Source organism: Cyprinus carpio, chromosome B13 (genome assembly GCF_018340385.1).
Source record: "Cyprinus carpio isolate SPL01 chromosome B13, ASM1834038v1, whole genome shotgun sequence".
Classification (NCBI taxonomy): domain Eukaryota; kingdom Metazoa; phylum Chordata; class Actinopteri; order Cypriniformes; family Cyprinidae; genus Cyprinus; species Cyprinus carpio.
The window spans coordinates 16,160,581-16,180,318 of NC_056609.1; the positions used below are offsets into that span (position 1 = coordinate 16,160,581).

At 35.0% G+C, this 19,738-nt stretch overlaps 1 protein-coding gene across 1 annotated transcript in view; it reads right to left on the reverse strand.

The window, feature by feature from the left end:
* The window catches only part of LOC109100411 (DNA primase large subunit-like), a 63,208-nt gene that overhangs the window by 42,431 nt on the left and 1,039 nt on the right, over positions 1-19,738 (reverse strand). The window contains exons 4-7 of the mRNA XM_042736879.1: positions 19,552-19,646; positions 19,138-19,258; positions 18,343-18,438; positions 17,893-18,030 (exon numbers count right to left, since the gene is read on the reverse strand). Of these exons, the coding sequence (XP_042592813.1) occupies positions 17,893-18,030; positions 18,343-18,438; positions 19,138-19,258; positions 19,552-19,646 (450 nt within the window). The remainder of the gene's footprint in view (positions 1-17,892; positions 18,031-18,342; positions 18,439-19,137; positions 19,259-19,551; positions 19,647-19,738) is intronic.

The following is a 19,738-nucleotide window of genomic DNA, read 5'->3' on the forward strand; positions in this document are numbered from 1 at the left end:
CACTTATGCACAATCACAAAAGTACATTATTTGTATGTGCTTTAAAGCCTTGCCGGTTAAACATTTCATTCACGCGCTGTTCTGACATGCGCTTTTTTTGAGCACCTACAACTGAAGTGCGCGCACTAAAGCCTGTCAAATAGCACCTAATTACTGAACTAAGTTATCTTTTGTGCTAATACTGTCAAAAAAACACAAAATGATACATATAGACTCAGTTGGTTATGTCTAAAATGAAAGTAAACAGTTGAGAGAAAAATGGATGCGTGCCTGTATATTAGATGCATACAGGTCTTAAAGAGACAATACCAAACATGCTGCTGACTGTCATTAAAGGTATAGTTCACCCTAAAATGTAATTTCTGTCATTATTTACTCACTCACATGTTGTCCCAAACCTGTATTAATTTCTTTCTTGTGCTGAATACACAAAAGAAGATATTTTGAAGAATGTGGTAACCAAACAGTTGCTGGTCCACATTGAATTTGCTAGTTAAAAAAAAAAAATACTACGGAAGTCACTGTGGACCAGCAACTGTTTGGTTTTCCATGTTCTTCAAAACAGCATTTATGTTCAGCCGAAGGAAGAAACTCATTTAGGTTTAAAACAACTTTTGAGTGAGTTAATGATGGCATACAAAACACTATGACATTATTTTTGGGTGAACTATTCCTTCAAAGTTAATAAAACAACAAAACACAAAGAGAAAATTAACTCACCAATCATGACTGAAAAACTTATACAGTTGCTTTAAGAGTAATCAATCTATATAGTGTTTTACTTTTATATTTGTTTATTCAATTTATTGAATGCTACTGCTAAATACACCTATTGTACCTGAAAAAATTTGTAATGTGTATCTTTGTCCAAAAATTTATATAAAAAAAACATATGATATCTTTTGCCATATCGCCCACCCCTACCAAACAGTATTAAGTAATTTATTTTACAGTGACCTTGTTACACATGTGACAACAATAGTAATAACAATAAATTATGCCTAATTACATGCAACTAACCCTAAACCAAACCCTCATCCTAGCTCTGACCATGTAGTAAGTATATGTAGTTAATTAAAATTTCTCAGGAGTTAAATGTACAATTAGACTGTAACAATTGAATGTAAATGAGTATTCTTGTATATTTACTGTGTAACATTCAACTCCAAAATGATTGGAAAATTAAAACAGAACTGGCACAAAACATATTTTAAAACTAAAAGCTCTACAGCAAGTACAAATCCAATCAAGTACAAGGAAAAAAAATTGCATAGCATTTGCATTCATGGCAGAGCTTCAGAATATGATAAAAAAAAAAAAAAATATATATATATATATATATATATATATATATATATATATATATATATATATATATATATATATATATATATATATATATATATATATATATATATATATATAACATTGTTATCATTAGAATTTTTTTTAGCAAATATATTACACATTTATAACCAAACATGTTTTTCCAGCATTACGTTAGATGGACCAAAAGTTGCAACAGCAAGCCTTGCTTCAGCCCTCAAAATATTAACTTAGAAATGTTAAGAAAAAGAAATAAGAAGGCCTGGAACCAACAGACTTCACACTGATATGAAATACAGCTTAATGCATGGTCTGGAGAGCTCACTCATACCTGTCAAGTGCTAACAGCATTTGGATGGGAATATTTTGCTTTAAGGAATGACAGGTGAGCAGAGAGTGTTGCCCTCTGCTTTTCCATCCTGTCAAAAAAAAGCCTGAGGAAATAAAACCATAAAAACACTGGAAACCTACAATGACTGCAAAGCTGGACTCTTTATTTAAAGTATTACTTTACACTGAATTCATTAAATGAGTATCTTAAATGAACGACAAAAATTTTAACCCCAAAGGCAAGTTCCAAAATGACAACCTTTATATCTTAAGCTTTCCAGGGTCCTTGAGACAGACGCAGATATAATTCAGCTGTAACCTTGGTGACCAGCATCACACTTGCTGTGTAAGCACAATAATCTCAGGCACTTCCCACAGAATACCTGTGCTGACATCAAGAGCCTTTCACAAGCTGACTGATTGAAAACACAGGCTTCCCTTGTTAGCATTACAGCAAAATGTCATTCGATGCAAATTCACCGGAGCTCAGAGACAGAGGCAGAGTTGCAGAGTTGGCGTTAAAACTTGGCAACCGGCTGACTGCTGTGAATTGATGCATGGTGCAGGATCATTTACTATCCTTCGGTCCGCATAGATCACTGACTGACTTTCCAAAAAGGATCCAAAGTATTTCAACACAAAAGACACTTGGGCGACACTTCAAGGTTTTCGAATTTCACATTTTGTGAGGAGACCAGTACTGCCATCTGGACACTGGAACAGAGGTCATTCTTCTTTTATGAAGGCATGATGAAACCTATAAAATTGTGTATGACTGCTGCCACGATGCACAGCTGCCATCACCTAAGACACCATCAGCCAGCCTTGGGAAGACAAAATGAAAGCAAGGGTTTTCAAATTTTTTTAAAGGCAAGATCTCTAAAATACATTCTTAAATATACAAACAGCTTAGCTATATGCAATTGATGTATAAGGACTTGATTAGACTGTGTGAAATCGTAACAACAGTAATGTCCCCCACACGCTACATTTAAGCCCTGTTTTACCACTCACCAACGGTTAATGGAGATCACTAACAAAGGCTCAAAATCGAAGGCAAATCAGTGCTTGCTCACGTGAGTGGCAATTGCTTTGTGTGAAATTTCAAAGACGCAATCTGAGAGAAGCGCAGCTGACTGACAGATATTTAGCAGGTTAATCTATCTGCGACCCAAGTCCTGTAGGTTGAAAAGAAAAGTGTTTTGACTGGAACTGACATTGGCGACAACAGAGTAGTGTGGTGTGAAGCAAACAGCAATCCGATAACCCTCATATACTGTATGGGTGGCATAAGTATGATATAAAGAAAACAGGTTATTTGTTAAATTAAACTGATTTATATAAACATACATAGCCACTACACTAAAGCCAAAATAAATGGTTATGTATCTGGAAAATATTACTTATATCAACTTGTCACTTTTTTCAGTAACACTTTATATTAATGTGTCCTTGTTATACGTTAAATTTATTTACTGTAGTAGGCAACAGTAAATTAAATAATTACATTACATAAATTAAAAGCAACTAACTAAATCCATTTGCACTGTAACAAGGAAACATTAAAATAAAGTGACTTTTTCAACCCACTGCAAACCTTGATAACAGTTACAATGTTTTAATATAATAATAATAATAATAATAATAATTCAGCTATATGCACTAGTTCTTTAAGCACAATTAGATTTTTTTAATGTGAGAAACTTGAATTAATTCATGAACGCTGCCATCCAAACCCTGGTTTCGCACCAAACAAACTCTGGGTCCAGTTCAAATGAAATATGAACATAACACGGACCAAATACTTCTAAACGAACCAAAAACAGTAAATAAGATGCAATGCTATGCGACATGATTTGATAACACAGAACGAGCGGTGTAACCAAAACAAAATGAGCAGAGGGCAAACATGGAGGTAAAGTGCCTTTTATGAGCTTTATGTGAGTTTGCAGGTGGTGAAAATAAAATTATATGTACTCGCAACAATGAGCACGCTTAGTCCAGCAGATGGCATTACGTGTGTTCAGCTTAAAGCGGCGCTGACCAGATCCGATCGGTTAATGGGTGCTTTGATATCATACACCCACAGCGCCGCTTTAAGTCGAACACACCTTTTGTTTGGCGTGTTCAGTAAGTTCCGTCACGAATACGTCATTCAACACGACCAATCAGGTTGTGAACATATCACTATGCTTTTAGGTTCGGTATCTTTAGGTTCCAGGACCAAATGTATCATTTTCCTTTTTGGTACGGACCAAAAGAACCAAACGAACTGAACTACAAGTGGGAACACACCCTGACACTATACCATGACTGACCCATTCAGTTATTACATATTGACCCCTTGGATACTTTATTTTCCCCATTTTAAATTCACATTGATCTCACTCTACTAGACTTGTTGCTGGAAAGATGTGCTGGATCTGTATTTTGTACACACTGGCATGTTCTGTAGAGTTCGCACTGAAGCGAGTTAATGTGTTTATCTAACATCATCATCTTCTGTGCTTAAATGTATTCAGTGTGATATGAAAAGCAAACAGTGATCCAATTCCAGCCTTCTTACACTGTGCAGTTCAGCGGCCTTCGCTCCATGTGTGACCAGAGGTACTTGAGGGATCAACAGACTGAGAGCAAACTTAAAGGTCACGTCTCACTGGAGGTCAATTTTACATTTCCCATGATGCCTATCTGACATGTTCACTTATGAAAAAACTATGAAACCCAGAAGACAGGCTGAAGTCTAGGGCAGTGATTCTCAATCTTTTTGACTCCAAGGCCCCCATTGTCTATAACAATATTCGAAGGCCCCATGATGTTTCCAGTTGTTTGTGATTTAGAGTCAGAGTGGCTTTATTGTCATTTCAATCATAGTTTGTATCATGGTATCTTTATTTCTTTGTTTATAATGAATATATAAAAAGAATAAAAGGATGGAAAGAATGGAAAAGATTAAATTGATTTAAATAAAGTACTAAATATGTAAATAAAGACTACAAAGAACTAAAATTAAGTGTTAAATAAGATCTAAGATATGGACAGATGACAAATACAATCGCAGAGAACAATGCACAATGGACAATGCAGGTTTAGTAGAAACATAAGTCATAAGACATAAACATCAACATGCAACCCTCTACGGACACCTTGGCCATTGAATCGCCATTGGCTAGTAAATTTCTTAGTTTACTCGCCAGACTGATATATATTAATATATATACACACATACATACACATACATATATGTTTGTAAAATGGTACTTTTTTTAAAATATCTGAAAGTACACTCTTAACAGTCAGTCAAGCATTATAATATGATAATCAAGTATTATTTAATGATAGAACTTTGATTTAAAACTTGATAACCATGTATGCATATTAGTCATTTTAACTGAACTTAGGACTGGTGGTCGTGCTTTTTTGGTCATTCAGTGTTTTTGTAAAAAGAAAGAAATTAGGGAAAAAAACTAACAGAAATACTGATAAAATAATGATACGAATTCTACAAATAAGCACAGTATGAAATGGATTAACAAGCTGCTGGATTTATGAATATTAATCAGGCTGTGTTCATTCGCTCAAACTGATTTGCTGAAATCAAAACAGGGACGATAATAGGGGAATGAGATTGCCGTTTGTGCATTAGTCCCATCCACTACCGGAAAACCCGGCAGTTCTTAAACGCCATTACATGTAGCACGTCAATTCTATCTCTCTCTCTACATGCGTGTGAGACAAATCTATGTCTATTTGTGTGTGTTTGTGTGTGGATTTTAAGATACGTCGAGTTGTGGTGCTTTGCGCTTGAGTTTAGGTTAAGTTTAATATAGCACAGTTGGATTTACGTTGAGTTGAAATCTGAAGCACTCAGTCAGAGAGTGTTCACAAGTGAAACTATATCTGCGCTAAACTTATACTTAGCCTCCAACTCACACACTGGTGAGTAAAATCTGAGAATTTATTAGCCATTGGCTAATATTAGACATCATTTAGTCGCCAGAATGCAGATTTAGTCGCATATGCGAGTGACACACTCGCATAGTAGAGGGTTGACATACTTATTAATTTAGCAGCAGAAGAAAAAAAAAAACAGTATATAGTGTTAAGGCCAGAACATACCAAGCCAACTTCAAAAAACTTGCAGCAATGAAAGCCGATGATGTTGTTGCTTCGTGTCGGCAGCGTCGGACCAAAAAGCTGCACGTGAACACACCGCACAGACTACAGCCGACTGCAAACTAACACATGCATTCTGCGCATACGTGAGAGGATTTAGCGGTCTATTTCAGCAGCTATCAATGGTAAATATTCGTCATTCAAATGGAGAAACCGAAACAAAGATATACAAGATAAACACAAATATATGAAACCTAAACAAAGCAGCGCTTGCTTACCATTTTGAATATCTGCAATGTTGATGATAACTTTAATAATTTTAAATGGCTCATGTTGTTATAAAAAACATATATATAAAAACGACGGTGTGTTCCGGCCTTTAATAACTGACTTTGTATCCGTTATTAAGATACAAAATACATTCAAAATAAATACAAAATGGTCCCATTTTATATTATTATAACATTTATCACAGTGGTTGCTTTGGAAATTAAAATCAGTCACCTGCAAATTCAGAGTTCGTACAATGGTGCAATATCAAACAATCACCGCTTATTGGACATTTTCTGCTATGGTAAACAGTAATTACATCTATAATAAAATTCATATGACCTATTCTGAAACAGCAGAGAAATAATACAAATAATATACAATTCTTAACGCCATCTCTAAGGCTGAATCAATCACTACTAGTGAAAAATAAATAAATAAACTAAATTATATGACTACCCTATCATCAACAAACTGCAAATTCATCCTTAAGTGTTCCACTGAAGTGTGAAGAATGTCAAGCATGTAGATCCAGCATCAAACCAGAAATAAAGATGCTAATAAAACAGCTGAAAATACAATTACCCATCCATACTTGAGCTATAATCTGACGCTGTAACAGACGTCTGAGACTTTGTGCAATAAGATAGTTTGAGAGCCCCACTAAACACTGTCACAGCATACTGAAAGACGAAGCCTTAAATATTTAAACATCAATGCTTCCTCCTCAAATAATTACAACCCTAAAATATTTATATTCAAGTGCCTTTCAGAAGCCCTGGCTTTTTGTGAGATGAAAATTGGAAAATTCAAGCGACAACCGCGTTTCAAAAGTGGGCGGTGTTGAGAGGCGCACAGAGTGTGTGAAGCGTTCTTCTTGGAAACATTTCACCTCCACAAAAAGAGAAAGACCTAACGCTGTACTTTTGCTGCCACTTTCCAATTCTTTAACGATCCATAATGTCACATTAACATCCTCTCAAGGCTTGAATAGAGAATTATCAGTATAAAATGTAAGCAATAAATTTAAATGTTAGTCCAGTCTATAATAAAATGAATAATTCACACAAGATCATTATCATCTAATGAAGAGCTCCTTTCATAATTCAAAACACATTATATTGAATACTGGCACAAACATAAAATAGCCGGATAATTGTAAAATCTTCCTGAACATTCACCTGTTTGATATTTCCAATGGAACATTAAGACTTTAACTTTGCTACTAAACTGTTTTGCAAATTTCAATGCATCATGCTTTCTCAATTACTCTTTCACTCTTTCACAATTAATTCGCAGCTACCGTACAGGCAAAACAATGAGTAAAATAAAAATCACACAAATAAAAATCCTGTTAATTGTCAACGTCTGTTTCTCGAAATATCTCTGGCATGAAACTGACACCTGTGTCCAATACCAGAAATATTTTTAAACCGATTATTGTTGTTGTACTGAGGAACTATTAGTACAAAACATGCCCGAAGGCTCCCAGCTTCCCTAAAGACAGGAAACTACTTAAAGCAATCCCTGTTCTGCATTTAAGCAAGAAGGGAGACGCTGAAGACAAGACTACAAGTGGAGCTTTGATAAATGCATGGAGCGCTCGCATCATTACATCCCAGGCAAGACTTGCCGACAAGGAACCCAAATCAATCTTGTTATCTGGATCCCACAAGGAGGTCATCTCTCTCCTCCAGCATTCATCAGGAAATTTGGCACAGCACAGAGTGGGAGAGATCTCCAGCCTGCCATTACACATTCATAAATCAACAGCACAAGACCACTGGACTGCAAACTTGTGGGTAGAATGTCTTGAGCGAGAATGAAAGACAATTAAAAATACAGAAGCGGATGTGTTTCTAATTGCACATTCTCTTCACACTGCCTCAAGATGTTTGGTGGAATAAGCCAGTGCTTAAAAGGCCTCATTGACATAAGTGCTAACTCTCCAGTTAGATGCCATTATACAATGCAAAACCTTTCTAGTTTCCCATCAGTGTCGTTATTTGGCCGGTACACCAGATGGGCAGAGAATGTTTTGTAACCATTTTACCTGCAGTGCGAATAAATTTTGTAAGAGGATGCACTGGTTTGACTACCAAGAAATATACAGCACAAAGACTTTTCAAATGCTTTAACTATCAAGAAATGGCACAATCTATTTAAGACATCTTAAAGATATCGATTTTAAAATGTAATGTATTGTTTTGATGGCAAAAATGATTTTCCATAGCCTTTACTCCAGTCTTCAGTGTCACATGATCCTTAAAAAAAAAAAAAATCATGTTGATAATATGTTGATTTGGTACTTCATAAACAAATTATTAATGCTGAAAACAGTTGTAATATTTGCTGTATATACAGTTATAATTAAGCTGTAATATTTGTGTGTATTTGTAGTTTAGAATACAATTTTTCTATACCATAGTACCATCTTTTACCATAGTATTCTCACAAAAGCATGATAAATCAATAATTAAGAGCCTGAGGGAGAGTCTGCTTTCATATCTGAAGCCCTGACAAAGCTTTGACCACAGAATTTAAAATAACAGGTTACAGTCACTTTGCATTTGCACTCTATGTAGTCCAGCATCTTTTGTGAATGCTTTGTTAAATATTTGTGCGCAGAACAATAGATGCTGATTTGCACTGAAGGTTCTATTTAAAATCATTAAAGTGCATTTATCCATCCATTAACAATCCTGTTATAATTTACTGCTTAATGCACTAGCAGACAGCATTATCACATGGCTGCATATATAGTTAATTTAAGTTCATTTATAAGCCAACTGATTAATTTCCATGAGGGAATTTTATTTAAATACTTGACTTAATTAAGATACAGTTAAATATTAGGCTATTCAGCGTGAAACAGATACTCATTACTCACTGATGCGAACCGCTTTCCAAAAAAATAAAAGAATATATATATCTGAGCCAATCCCTAAGCTTTGTTGACTCAAGTTGTTATCAGAGTCCCTCCGCATTGATCAGATAATGAAGCAAGGAATGCATCAGCCCTTCGTCTGGACACACAACAGCTATGCTTGCTCATTAATCACCCGAGAGGACAAGGGAAAATAAACCTTCAACTGCTCGAGATGGCCTTTCAGTTACGGAAGGACCCAGCATGATTGAGAGTTTGCCATTGCCATGTTCTTCAGCATGTGTCCATCCATCCATCGGCACCTCCACAGCCCTAGCCAGACACGCCAGCTACAGCCAAATGGATAAAATTGGGCTCTGGATTGACAACTTCAATTGAATTGTTGGCAGGCAGAGTGGAAGTGCTTGTGTTTCTCTACTCTGCCTAGGTGACAATCAATTAGGCCAAGCTTTACTTTGGAAAAGTGTGTGATGCCTAGCGATAAGGTAATATTTCACAGCCTGGTGATAAAAAGAAACACTTCACAAAATTAAAGAGAAGAACCTGGAATCAGTCAGTGTGGAAAAACTGATTAAAAGAAAGTATCTTTGGAGGCCATTTACAATCTTATCACATGAATACAGCAAAGGTATTGGAGGCATAACATTACTGTGTTACGGTAAATACAGTAATTAGAGATGCTCCGTGATTTCAGCCAAAAGAAATTGATAATGGCATTTCTGGTTGACAGTCAAAAGAGAAAAACATGGCTGAAAAGGTGTATGTGAAATTATCTGGTTTAATTGGATCTAATGTAAACACAAATGATGATGGATGATATATTAGCATAAATAGAGGTCACATTTATGGCTGATATGACAAACGCACCTCTGTATGTGTGATGATGCTCAAAAACACAAAACAGGACAACAAACTTGCTGCAAACTTCTTTTTTTAAAGAAGAATGAATTTTTTAAAATAATTTAAAATAATATTTAAACAGAGTTAATTAAACATGTATTATTTTGCGCCAAATTAATTAAAGTAATAACTCTCCAATGAACACAGAATCCAACTTTCAAATATCTTAAACTCTTGTGTCAAAGTTTCCCCTCTCACAAACACTTCTAACAATGAAAGATTTATGCATGCTCCAAATTGCCAGTATCTATTTTAAGATGTGAAACTTTCTACTGTTCAGTGAAAGACAGCCTTTTCTTTCAGTCAAGTTTAGTTTTGGAAGTCAAAATCCTGCAAATCAAGGTAAAAACAAAAGATCAGACAGCACAGAGGGGCCACTTATGATATATTTTTAGATTCATAATTAGGACTAGCTCTGTTTAATGAGAAAAAGAACACTGACATGATCAAGTCAGCAAACTTGGCTGGTGATTAAATCTATAAAACATCCAGAGAAAACATATAACTAACTAATTAATTCTCTCTCATTTTCTGGAGTACAAGTGCCAATTATTAAAGAAGCAAAGATCAACCATATGGAGTTTGTAAGAGATCTTCAGCATGTTGATGGAACTGCCACTTGCCCGGGCCAGTGCCGAAATGTCACTACATCATACGTTTGCTAGACATCCTATTATGTCTTATAAATGTAAACATTTGGTTTCTTGTGATAAAAGTGATTATTTAAATTTTAACATTTCAATCATGTCATGCTTTATTTTCTTGACTTTATGAGCATTTTAATCCATTAGATTAAAATTGTAGATGACCTGGAAACTAAGGTTCACTTAAAATGGGAACTAAATGTATTTTCCAACTTGAAAATTACAGTCACAAAGAAATGTTTATTACACAGAATCTGTACCAATTTCATGAACCATAAGCATCACTTGACCACTGAGTGTAGTTTGGGCTCCTCCTCAATGCATCCTGTAAATGTTGTCATACACTCTTAAAAGTAAAGGTGCTTCACGATGCCATAGAAGAACCTTTTTTGTCTAAATGGTTTCATAAAGAACCTTTAACATCTTTACGTTTCACAAAAGGTTCTTTGTGGCGAAAGAAGGTTCTTCGTATTATAAAAAGTTGAGAAAGAGATGGTTCTTTAAAAAAACCTTTGACTGAATGCTTCTTTGTGGAACCAAAAATGGTTCTGTGAAGAACCTTATAAGCACCTTTATTTTTAAGAGTGTATGTCTTTCACACTTTCAGTCTGTTTTTCTTAATTAGTAAAATGCAATTTTATAGGAGTTGAATCATGCAGACAACACTTTAAGTAAAAATATTAAAATGCAACAGCGCATAAATATAGCAAAATGCTCCTCTTAATAGTTATTTTTCTAGCTGACTGATGAGCTTATGGACACCGAATGGTTATTCTGAGGTAAATGTATATTACGTTGCAATGTTTACATGTTTTCCTGCAGTTTGAAACGAATGAGCTTTTACATGAGACATTTCAGTCAGTTGTACTGTAGGCTCTTATAAAATAGCCTGCCTCTTGATGTTAATTCATGTTCCTTATGTACTATATTAGTAAAGAGAAAGATTAAATGGGTTACTTGCCGCTTGAACTGAGGCGCTAACGCAATCACGCCTGCCGCATAAGAGCGCCAAAAAAAAGCTGTATTTATTGTTTGTATTTCTTTATGAATTTTGAATAACTTTAAAGCTGATACTTTTTTTATCAAAAAGTTATTATTGGACGGCAAGTGCACTTTAAATAATGAAGTTCACGCATTAACAGAACACAGCATTGACCTAAGATCTTGTTAATCACCCCGCATCTCGCCCCAGTCAAGACATCGCTAACGTTATGTCATGTAACAGCAACAACATGAACAAACAATGAACGAGTGTATCTCTGTGGCAGAATTACAGCACCACATACTGGTCTGGCATGTATACTACATAGTTTTGTATCGGTTTCATGGTTTCATGTGTATGCAGATATTTCTTGAGAAAAAAATAAATTGAATAAATGGAGTTGTTGTAATTATTATTATCACTATTGTCTTTTATAGTATTTTCAAGAACAACAGTAAAATTACAATACTAACATTTATGAATGATGATGGAGTTCTTGCTTTTTCTCAGCTTTAAATTGGCGGACCTCAGTGCTTCTTTTTGTTGACAACAGCAGATTCATTAATGATTTTCAATACGAATTTGAGAAGACGTTTGTCGCACGTATTGCATTGTCACGTGCCCTGTAAAAATGTATAAAAATGTTACTGAGAAACTGACGAGCAACACAGTTTCAGCGCAGATTTTCCTCCCGCTTCGGACTTTGAACCCTGGTGCCGCGAGCTTGTGCAGCACTGGCAGCATACTTGCATAATGTGAACTACTGTAATACTGAACTACTTGCCTGACCAGCCAAAAAAAAAATATATATATATTATTGAGCCCTGAAAAGAACATAAAAAATGAATCATAGGAACAGTGTGAAAGTCAAGAACACTGAAGCTTTAAACCAAACCTCATTACCAATATGACAGAAAAAGAATTAGTGAGATGGTGCGGTCTCTAACATGCTTTATAAGGCTCAGGCTAATAATAATCTTCTGTCAATGGACAGGCTCATTATATTAGAGGTCTTATTTTCAAAAAGTGTTGAACATTTGCAGAGCGAGCTGCTTCATCCATGATGACTTTTGAACAACGAGAGGGAACTACATTGACTTTGATGGAAATAGCGCTTTAAATGTCGGACCATAAGCCGCAGCTCAGCTTTGATTAAGAATGGATCCCCATGTCAGACGTTCTGTTTGTTCGTCATGGACACAATTAACTCTACATGACTACCTTTGTATTTCACCTCGTTCTGCTGGCTGGTGACCGCGCTTTTAAATATCGAACACTACGCAAGGCTTTTAAATCATAATTGGCAAGTTGCAGCTTGCCTGCCAGGAGAACCTTTGGAACTTTCCAAAGAAACCAAGTTTCAGCTGGTTTGTCAGACAGTCAATGAAACAAGGAAATAAGCAGGAAAATAGCAATGTCCACCATCCAGACACAGATCAACATCATTTATAGATCCATTTATAGACCTTAATCGGTTTAGACACTAGGGCTGCAACAAACAATTATTTTGATAATCAATTAATATAACGATTATTAGAACGATTAATCGACTAATCGTTTATTGTTTCACTGATTAATCAATAGAATTTGACATTATTCAGCTCTTGCAATTAGTTAAAATACTGTTATACATAACAAATAAATAAAAGAGTCTAATCACTTCAGCTTTGGGAAATAATATTATGTAATTACAATTATTATACAATTAATTTATACAAATAAATATATTTGACACACAAAATGAGATGACAGAGAAACCTTCTTATTAACCATTTAATTACTATATGAAAATTAACTGAATGACACATTATTCTGCCTAACATCTCCTTTCGTAAGTATATAATATGGATAAGAAACAAAATAAGGGTAAGTGATTAGATGTTTTATTTTTGGATAAACAATTTTATTCAAAATATACACTACCAGTCAAACTACCACTATCAAACCTGCATGTATTTGATCCAAAGTACAGCAAAAAAGATTTTGAAAGATTTTTTACTATTTAAAATAGCTGTTTTTTATTTGAATATATTTTAAAATGTAATTTATTATGTAATTTTTAGCATCATTACTCGAGTCACATGATCCTTCAGAAATCATTCTAATGTACTGATTTGCTGCTCCAAAAAACACTTATTATTATTATTATTGTTGTTGTTGTTGTTGTTGCTGAAAACAGCTGAACAGAATTTCTCAGGTTTCTTTGATGAATAGAAAGTTCAGAAGATCAGCATTTATCTAAAATAGAAATCTTTTGTAACATTATAAATGTCTATGTCAATTTAAAGCATCCTTGCTAAATAGAAGTATTAATTTCTACAATAATCCCCCCCACCCCAATAAAAAAAAAAAAAAAAGATATTTACTCCAAGCTTTTGAATGGTATTGCATGTAATGTTACAAAAGCTTTTTATTTCAGATAAATTCTGATCTCTGGATCTTTATATTCATCAAAGAATCCTGAAAAAAAATGTACTCTACTTTTTTAAATATTGATAATAATAATAATAATAATAATAATAATAATAATAATAATAATAAATGTTTCTTGAGCAGCAAATCAGCTTATTAGAATGATTTCTGAAGGACCATGTGACACTGAAGACTGTTTTGTTGTTGTTGCTGTTGTTTATTTCGTTATTTAGAGGAAATAGCGCGTCATATTTTCATATCCAAATGCCATTCGGTTCGGCTCAGGTGCGTTTCTCTGAAGCAGCGCTGAGCGCTGTATCTCTTCTTCTCTTGAATTGCATCGAGGAGGGCTGAATTACAGTCTTGCACTACAGCACCACACTGGTCAAACCGCATTATTGCAGGCTCTAAATTAGGTCAAATTAAATCAAACGACTACTCGATAACAAAAAATATTTGTCGACAATTTTTTTTTTGTCAACATTGTCGATAATGTCGACTAATCATTTCAGCCCTATTAGACACTAGGGCTGGGTTAAAAATTATCGATATATTGATATTAATTGATTCTTATTTTTACGGAACAATATCAATTCTTAAATCCCAAGAATCCCAAGATTAGTCTAGCCTGTTTTCAGTTAATGGACAGAACGTTGAAGGGCACTTCCCATCCAATAAATCGCAATAAGCATTATGCTTTGGTACTTTTAATATGAAATAAAGTCTCAGATTTCAAATCTTTTCCATTGTATTGCAGTTTTTAAACAATTAATGCTGTTTTGGAGCTGTTTAATGTGAAGTGACAGATCGCTGTAGCGCCTCGATCAACAGACGTGGCAGCGCGATCATCTCTTCGACATTAATACCAGTTTCAGCACAAAATAAACATGACTAAACATCCGGAGTTAAGTTAAAAGAAAGAGTACAACTTTACAACTCTTGTAACGCCAATCGCTCAATCAGTGTTTCAGTCGCACAAAGACATCAATATGACAGCTTGTAAACAATGTCAAGTAATGTCACATTTACCTCAGAAAAAAACATTTGGTGTCACCATAAACTAATTAGTCAGATGAGAAAAATAAACAGTAGAGGGGGCATTTTGCTAAATACATGCACCATAACATATTCATTATAATTTCCTGTTCTTCAACAGACACCATTTAAATGTTTATATTTCACAAAATGAATTTAAAGAAGAAATATTATTTTTAACAGTGAGCGCAAGCAAGATTAAAGTGATTATTATGTTTTGAATATGGATGTTTTTCTTACAGAAACACATTGATTCACGACAGGAGGCCTTTGTTCAGACACTTGTTCAGACACTTGTGAGACTTTATTTTATGGAAGGTTGCTTTTTATTTCATGTCTTTTGAACTGAAGCAATGCAACACCCGTTGAGTGCCATGAAACAGCTTGATAGATCAAAGAATTTTTAATATAACTCAATTGGATTCATCTGAAAGAAGAAAGTCATATACACCTAGCATGCCTCAGGAGTGAGTAAAACGCAGCCTAATTTTCATTTTTAAGTGAACTAACCCTTTAAATAAACACACTGTTACTAAAAAAAAACACATAGAAAATGAATGCATTCTCTCACTTTTGGAAATATTCACCTGCAACAATTACTGGTCAATGGCAGCTTTACTAAAACGGACATTCAGAGTTAAACTAGGTGATGCATGGAAAAGGATTTTGAACCAGGCAATTGATTTCAGACAATCTCACTGGAAATTATTCTGAGTATCATAAAAGACCCATTCCAGGCCTGATTTATGGAGTCGACGAGAATATGAAGATTGACACATTTCATTTTCTTCCAGCGTGGCCATCCTGAACGCCATCAAAAAGAAAATGTGCAGGCAGCATATGTTTTCATTAGCCACGATGGATTAATGCGCGGGCTTATACAGCTTCAATATACTGGCAGGAGGGAGACTGTTGACTAGCAGTGTCTATTCCCCGCTTCGGTAGGACAAGAGCTTACGAATAATAATTTAAATGACTTTTCTGAGGACATTACGCCGAAATAAAACCCATCCCACCAGCTGTCCAACTGCCTGGCAGACTCACTATGATGGCCAGCCTTGACGAGATGGCATGTAGATGACGGAAAAAAAAAAATCTGCCAAGCTGAAAGATAATTTAACATGCTGAGACAAGCCTTTCTTAATTTTGCATCATCCATCTATGACATATCATAATGCCCAACATTCAGGTGTGACATAAAACTCAGAAACAGCACAACACAAAACACATTTCCTACAAACCATCTTCAACTAGCACAAAGAACGTTCAATCCCAGAAGCACAAGGAAATTTATGCAGACTACATGCCAACACTAAATGCACCAAGCCTGTCTCTTCTCCACTTACCAGCGATCAACCGAACACAACCGCTCCCCAGTTTCAATTAAAATGCCCAATTAAACCCAAGCTGGGCAGACTAATGTTGTTAAGTAATCTGAGTTCACAAAGCTGCCCGATTTATTATTGTTCCCTATATCCTGTGCACATTTTAATTTCTCCAGTTATAGCAGCAATTAAACCTGCTGCTGCATTGTTTACCATCACAGGAACTCTCATTTGAGTCTCGGATATTAATGGAGTGAAGATGACAAACAGGCGGCTATTACCTTAACAGTCACCACACCGTTCTGCTGATGAATTAAATATTTAAACTGCACTTCATATTTAGAGTGTTATTTTATACATAACCTCAGTGAAATAATATTTTTTTTTAGGAAATGTATTTCTGTGATGGCAAAGCTGAATTTCCAGCAGTCTCCAGTCTTCAGTGTCACATGATCCTACAGAAATCATTCTAATATACTGATTTGCTGCTCATGAAGCATTTCTTCAGTGTTATCAATGCTGTGAAAACCATGTTTTTTAGAATCTTTGGTGAAAATGTAAAGTTTAAAAGTAAAGCATTTATTTTTAAACTTTTATAACATTATAAATGGTTTACTGTCACTTTTGATTAGCTTAATGCATTCTTGCTAAATAAAAGTATTTCTTTCAAAAAAAAATAAAAAATGACCTGACCCCATGTGTCTGTATATATTGTAATACATTTCTTCAATAGCATTTCCAGTACAGTGCCTTACTATTTTCAAAAGATTAAAGCCCGTTTGATCCTGTATACTTTTTTAATATTTGAGCTTGTGCTACTGAACAAAAGACAACAAGGAAGCAGCAAAGCTCATGCTCCACGTCAAGCATGAAATGCCTTCAGTGTGCTGTCTGCTGGGAATATCCTGACACACATTACATTAACATGCATTATAAGTATGATGCAAGGGGAGAAACTCAATGGTAGGAACACAAACACAAGCGTCGTTTTTCAAAAGATAATAGCCTATCGCAGTGAAGCACATTTTGCTGCCATTTGGCAGAGTTGGGGGAAGAAATCAAGACGCCTCCGTGGTGGGTTACAGCAATCTTGGCAGGAGCTAACAGAAAAGCTGCTTTTGATTTCCTGACCAACAACCCTCCCTGTGACCTCCTCCATCTCCTAGCCGCCTTTTAATCTCCGTCTGAGGGTGGAAATGACCCATGACTTCTCAGTGTGTGCCATCAAGCACTTTGCGTTAAGCCTCTCCAAACTATCCTCTCTTACGCCCACTCTTTCACACCTTAAAAAAAAGCAATATCATGACTGCTATAACCTCTCTGTCGCGTTACCTTTCTAGTCATCCAAGACCACCTTAACGCAGTTCCCCCATCAACTCTAACTGAGAGCTACAAGCTCTGTTTCCGTAGCTTACAATAACCCCCCATGAACCCTTCGAAAATAGGAAACCTTTGAGGTTTATTGAAGAAATGAATGGTAAGAGTGGGGTGTTTTTTTTGTTTTTGTTTTTTTATCTGATACCATTTCCAATCAAAACCAAAAGCAAAATCCCTTCTAATAATGCCTCACTTCAAAGTTTACAACATCCATTTCACCATTAACAAATGAACCTCTGGTGGTGGTCACTGATAGTTTTGTGAAGGGACTCCAATTTTGTTACTTACCGCAAGTGCTTTGGACAGTCTTGTTCGGAAGTCATTAAGGACAATCGTGACAATTTCATGGTGGGGAATGTAAGCATTTCCAGCCAGCAAGTAGACTTTCCTTGTGCGCACTAAATCCAGAGCATCCTGGAATGGCACCTTTGACACAGAAAAAGAAGTAGTTATATACTTCAATAATTTTTAAATCTACAGCACAAACATAACGTTAAAGTGTTACATCTCATGCTTATTTTTAAAAGATTTACAGGCAGGTCAATAAACAAATATTTTTAAAATATCTAATTCTAGTTTAAACAAACACTTACAAGTCATAGAACATGCATTATAAACTTTAACTTAGTTTAAATGAATTTAATGATTTGTAATGAACATTTCTAGTATGCCAAATTTTACAAAAAGTTACTCATTTTTCAGAACTCTACCGTTTTTATAATTTTAGAATTATCTTACTTTGTAGACATCATGTTCTTCAACTTTGGTTCCACTTAATCCATAACTGGAGGCAATGAGCTTGTCTTGTAGGCTTTTCTTCTCCTCTGCACTTACCTGTAAAATGAAAGGGAAAAAATGCACAGTTGACATTTTTGTCGTTCGAACTACAAGAGATAAAGCAGGGACAACATTTGACAAAGACAAAAAGCATTTATCACCACAATTCAGAGAGCAATGTGAAAGAAAAACAGCAGATTAAATTATCATGTGAAAAGGTTATGACAAAATATATTATTTAGCATTTATTCAGTGACATAATGGCATTAGCATTTATTTACGGCTAGAAAACACAAGCATTCAGGCATAGCTCTGAAATCATATTAGGAATGTTAAGAGAGTGGAACTGAAAAGACATGAACTAAAAGATGAACCATGTTTTAAGTGTTGAACAACTGCCCCCTACAGGACTGTACGTGAAAACACACTCTATCACAGATCTAAAACATCAATGATCATGATGGGATCTTTCTAATAACACATAAAAAGGAAAATGAAGGTTTTAGCAGGGGCATGCAATGAACAATTTCCATCTTTCAAGTTACAAAACATTGGACAAAGTGATTAGTCAGCAATATATTGGGAAGCTGGATGAGAGTTTTGAATCTGATTAGGGCAGAAAACAATTTAGCTATTAGTTATTTTTCAGTTTTTGTAATCTAAAATAATAAAATACACAGATTTTTCAAATATCAGCAAAAGAAGGGGAATTGGGGGATGTTGCAACAATTAAATTAATATTTAAAAGAGTCTCACCGTCTCGTACTTCAAATTATTTTTATGCAAAAAGTCAGTCTTGTGCTTTGAATGAAGGTCATTAAACCGGTAGCGGAAAAGATCCATTTCCTGTTGGATAAACCATCGCCTAAGGTCCTCCCTAAAATGAAATAAAAGCATATGGTTTCTATAAATGTATACATTACATTTCAAAAATTTGCCAATAAACGAGAGAATATGCCTTTGGAGCAAAACCCTGCACAAAGGTCTGTAAACAGTTCAGCTTCAACTTAAGATTTTAAATGTTACATAAATGCACATTCATAGCTTAAGTTTCAGTACACTTAAAAACAGATTAGTATCATTCACAAAAAAAAAAAGATAACTGGCCAAAACAAAATAATTAATGAATCTGTTTAAGTACATGCTGAATTGCACATTAAGAATACTTACGTCTGACAATAAGCCAAGCGCAGAATAAAATGGGAGATGTGGTCTTTTCTTCGTTTCTCATATTCAGATATTCCTCCCTGAACCTTTTGCTCACTCTGGGTTATTAGAGCAGATTGGAAGAAAAAAAAAAGCGATATAAAGAATTCAAAAAGCATAAGTAAAACAAATTTAATAACTTTTTAATGAA